This window comes from Cibotium barometz, chromosome 56 (assembly GCF_041138505.1).
Source record: "Cibotium barometz isolate CiBa-2024 chromosome 56, ASM4113850v1, whole genome shotgun sequence".
In the NCBI taxonomy this organism is placed as follows: domain Eukaryota; kingdom Viridiplantae; phylum Streptophyta; class Polypodiopsida; order Cyatheales; family Cibotiaceae; genus Cibotium; species Cibotium barometz.
In genome coordinates, this window is record NC_141101.1 from 8049263 (window position 1) to 8053552 (window position 4290).

A 4290-nucleotide genomic window follows, 5' to 3' on the forward strand; every position below is an offset into this window, starting at 1 on the left:
GTCTTACTTCTTTCAAGCTTGACAATGCTAGCCGTTAAACTTCGATATTTTCAGAAGTGGCGAGTCGAGAGCATTAGAGAAATTTTCAAGAAAAAAGAGTGATTAAGGTGGAAACTGTAAAAAATAGCTTTTATGTTGAATGAAACTTACTTTTTCTTACAAAGTGTTTTTTTATATGAAATGAATGCATGTTTTATACAAAGTTTCAATCATGGAGGCCCTTTATGAGCTACTTCAACAAGTTGTTTGAGTGTTCCCATTGAGGGGACAAGATAGTGATCTGTGTTGAGCTTTGTCCCATCCTCCAAACCTATTATACAAGATTTTTTCAAAGGTATTTCATAATTTTTACCTTCTTCCATGCTTGTAGTTTTGAAGTTGTTTCTTCTAAAAACTGTTTTTGTGACTCATAAAATTTTGTGTTGTTTTTTTTTCACTAAGCTACTCTTATCCATTTAAGATTTTGTACATTATGATAGTTTTAAACATGTGAGATGCATGTAAATATTGGGGTTGAGAGAGAGAGAGAGAGAGAGAGAGAGAGAGAGAGAGAGAGAGAGAGAGAGAGAGAGAGAAGTCTAAACGTGTCTTCTCATGGTGGAAAGCCAAAGCCTTTGCTTCATTAACGCTCTTCAAGATCATGAATGAAGCATATATGTCCCGTGCCCAACTTCTATGATGTCATAGGCACATACTACACTAGCCTTCCTTTCACACCATATTAAGAAGACTAATAAGGACCTACTATCGTCGATGCAGTTTGTCCCGCTTGTACACTCCTGCCACGTGGCAAAATGAGATGGCCACATAGTGACACATGGGTGAATGTTGTGGCAAGGCAAGACTAGAGATAGAGATGAGTGGGGATTATTGGGTCAACATGGTAATTACCATGATCTCGGCAAGTCAACATGGGCATGAGTTGACTGGCCGAGATCGTGGGGGCTCAGGAGTCAGGCCCCCTCTAATTCTGTGTTTGGGACACACCTTGGCCGGTTGGTAAGATGTTCGGCCGCCCCATGTGTGAAATCGAGGGTGGCCGGGTGTTGGCATTGCCTTCCTTTTCAAAGAACAAAATTCATACCTTTTTTTAGTTATAATCTGGGTAGTTTCTCTATTTTTGGTTTACTATGATAAATGTCAAAATTAACATTTCTCTATTTTTCCCAACCGAAAATTATAAAATTTGACCACGGCAGGACTATAGTCCTCCTGCAGTATTTTCTGAACTCACATCAAATCATGCCACTGAGAAACACTGTGAATGCTCACGATCAGCTCAACAGCCAGATCCCAAAGGTAGGTAATGTACGATTGGTAGACGCTTGGGACTTCACTCCCTTCATTATGAGTAGGAATCTTGAGTAGAAGGTAGTTTTCTGTGTATTGGCTTCAACAACAGCAAAGGCCAAGCAATGAAGCACACTGAGGAGGCTGCTAACCTCGAGACACCATCTGCACAATTGAGGATGATCCACCCTCTCCTGTGTGGGGGGCAGCCCACTCTCCCTCATGGCTTTTCCAAGGCCCAGATGGAAGCCTTTGTAGCCGTCTGTGATACCATCTTCCCTTCAGTAGCAACGAATGATAATGATATTAACTGCATGGATCACATTAAGGCGGTTGAGGCTTACTTCCGTCTATCTGCTAGCGATGCCAACGTCCCAGCAGAGGTAGAGCTTTGCAGTCGGCCTAGATTAATGCCATTTGCAGGCTGCCTAGCTTCATCGTTAATTATTATATTTTTGGATATTTGCAGGCTGTCTCGCTTAATGCTTTGATTTGATCTTATTTTATTTGTTTTGTATATTTGCAGGCCGCCGGCTACATGACCAAGCTCCTTAAACGCAGCCACTCTCGCCTCGCCCACCTTGCTCTTTGGATTCTCGCATCTCGGTTTGGGACTCTTGTTCTCGGAGGGAAGCATGCCGTCACCTCCTCCTTCCCCTTCATTTCAAATTTTGCTGGTCTCTCGCAACGGAAGAGACACAAACTGCTCATTGGCCTCAGCCGTAGCTGCATCTTCTCCAAGCAGGAGCTCTTCAGACTCTTCAAGAGCTTCGTCTGCTGGATCATGCTCACCAAAGTGGACGCTCTTGGACGCAGCCCTATCTTTCATGCCATAAACTATCGAGTCGGAGAAGAAGATGATGAAGAAGAAAACGAGCAGGCGAGAGATTATATGAGGCCCAAGCCTGTTCTCGCTGAGAGAGTCATTGACGCCAAAGCCGCGGGTGAACGACTCGGAGCTGAGCTGGCCAAAATGGGCGTAGCGCAGCTGGCTGACTTCGCGCACCTCAAGGCCCTACGGAGGCGGCGGAGAAAGAGGTCCACCACTGGTGTAGAAGTGGGCGTCAAGTGTGACGCAGTGATCCTGGGGTCCGGCCCAGGTGGCGCCGTTGTAGCTGCCAGGTTGGCTCAGGCCGGCCACCGCGTCTTGATACTGGAGAAAGGTGGCTATTTCCCGGCGACGGCGCTGTCTCAGCTGGAGGGACCTTCCATGTACGCCATGTACGAGGAAAGCGGTTGCCTCGTCACCGATGATTCGCGAATGATCCTCTTAGCTGGCGCCACCGTTGGCGGCGGTTCTACCATCAACTGGTCGGCCTCCTTTCGCACCCCTCACCACGTCCGCCGCGAGTGGACCGACGCACACCATTTGGATCTCTTTTCCAGCTCCGCTTACGACCACGCCATGGACGCCGTCTGCTCCCGCCTAGGCGTGCAGTCCGAGGTCGTACACGAGAACTTCCCAAACGGGGTCCTTCGAGCTGGCTGCATTGCAATGGGCTACCACGTCGACAATATCCCGCGTAACTCACCACCCGATCACCAATGTGGCTTTTGTGGGCTGGGTTGCAAGCAGGAGAAGAAGCGGGGTGCTATGCTCACGTGGCTGGAGGATGCTGCCGCAGCGGGGGCGGTGGTTGTGGCCGCATGCGGAGCCGAAGAGGTGCTGAGTTGGCCTTCCGCCAAGGAAAGCCGGCGAAAGGTGGCCGGCGTAGTGGCAGAGGTGGTAAGCGAACGCCGTGCAACAGTTTATGTGGAGGCTGATGTGGTGGTGGCTGCGTGCGGGGCACTAAGGACTCCGCCACTCTTGAGGGGGAGCGGACTGCGCAACCGGGCGATAGGGCAAAACCTCCACATTCATCCAGTGCAAATGGTGTGGGGCCACTTTCAGGATGGAGCAGGCCCTACAGGGGAGTGCTACCGAGGCGGAATCATGACAGCCTACTCCAAGGTGGCAGCCAACTGGCACACAACAGGCTACGGGGCGCTGATACAGTGCCCGGCGTCGCAACCGGGCGTCATAGGCCTAGCTCTTCCATGGAAATCAGGCCTGGATTTCAAGACACGCATGCTCAAATTCGCGCGTACAGCCTTCTTCATAGTGCTCACTCGGGATCGAGGTGGCGGCCGTGTTAGCGCAGACGCAGATGGGCGGTTGTGCGTGCGTTACGAGCTATCCGACTTGGACAAGGAGAGCTTAAGGGAAGGGGCAGAGCGCGGGCTGCGCATTCTGGCCGCCGCAGGGGCGAGCGAGGTGGGCAGTTTCAACAGCGACGGGGACGTCTTCGAGCCTGCTGGCGCATCCGCGGCTTCGTTTGAGAAATTTCTGGCAAGAGTGCGGTCCAGGTCCTTTCAGAAGCTCAGCACAGTGACGGTGTCGGCGCACCAGATGGGGAGCTGCCGGATGGGCGCAAGCCCAGCCACTGCTGCCGTGCGGCCAAGTGGGGAGACATGGGAAATGGGGGGCTTGTTCGTGGCGGATTCCAGCGTATTTCCAACAGCCACGGGCGTTAATCCGATGATTACTGTGCAGTCGATAGCTTACTGCACTGCCGACTCGATTCTCCGCCACCTTTCCACTCTTCAACGACGCCACTGACATCAACAGCATTAGTATTTAGTACACGTCAACGTCTCCTTGCACTCCGGTCTCCATCCACATTTCCACATCTGTCATTATAAAAGCTTCACGCTCCAACTCTTTCCCCAATAATATTTCATTACGAAAGCTTCACGCTCCAACTCTTTCCCCTTCATTACGAAAGCTCCACGCTCCAACTCTTTCCGCCAGTAAAAATTTTATGAATGCAAGTCCGTCAATAATTTACATTTTAAAAGTAAAAGTTGCTTGTTTGTAGTGTTTCTTTATTAATACGACTTTAGTTTAGTTGAGTTTTTTTTTAAATTCTCATCTCACTTAAGCTTCTAGAGAATAAGGGTTCTACCCACAAAGCTTAACAATGTAATTTATGAGAAGGGAGTTAGAGAAGTGGTTGTCAT

At 49.6% G+C, this 4290-nt stretch overlaps 1 protein-coding gene across 1 annotated transcript; it reads left to right on the top strand.

Annotated features, from left to right (window-relative positions):
* The first annotated feature begins 1266 nt into the window (after positions 1-1266).
* On the top strand, positions 1267-4040 carry LOC147606851 (long-chain-alcohol oxidase FAO4A-like). Its single transcript, XM_086791224.1, has 2 exons — positions 1267-1673; positions 1817-4040. Exons 1-2 carry the CDS (start codon positions 1416-1418, stop codon positions 3887-3889), a joined length of 2331 nt encoding a protein of 776 aa, XP_086647350.1. The 5' UTR covers positions 1267-1415; the 3' UTR covers positions 3890-4040.
* Positions 4041-4290: the final 250 nt, after the last annotated feature.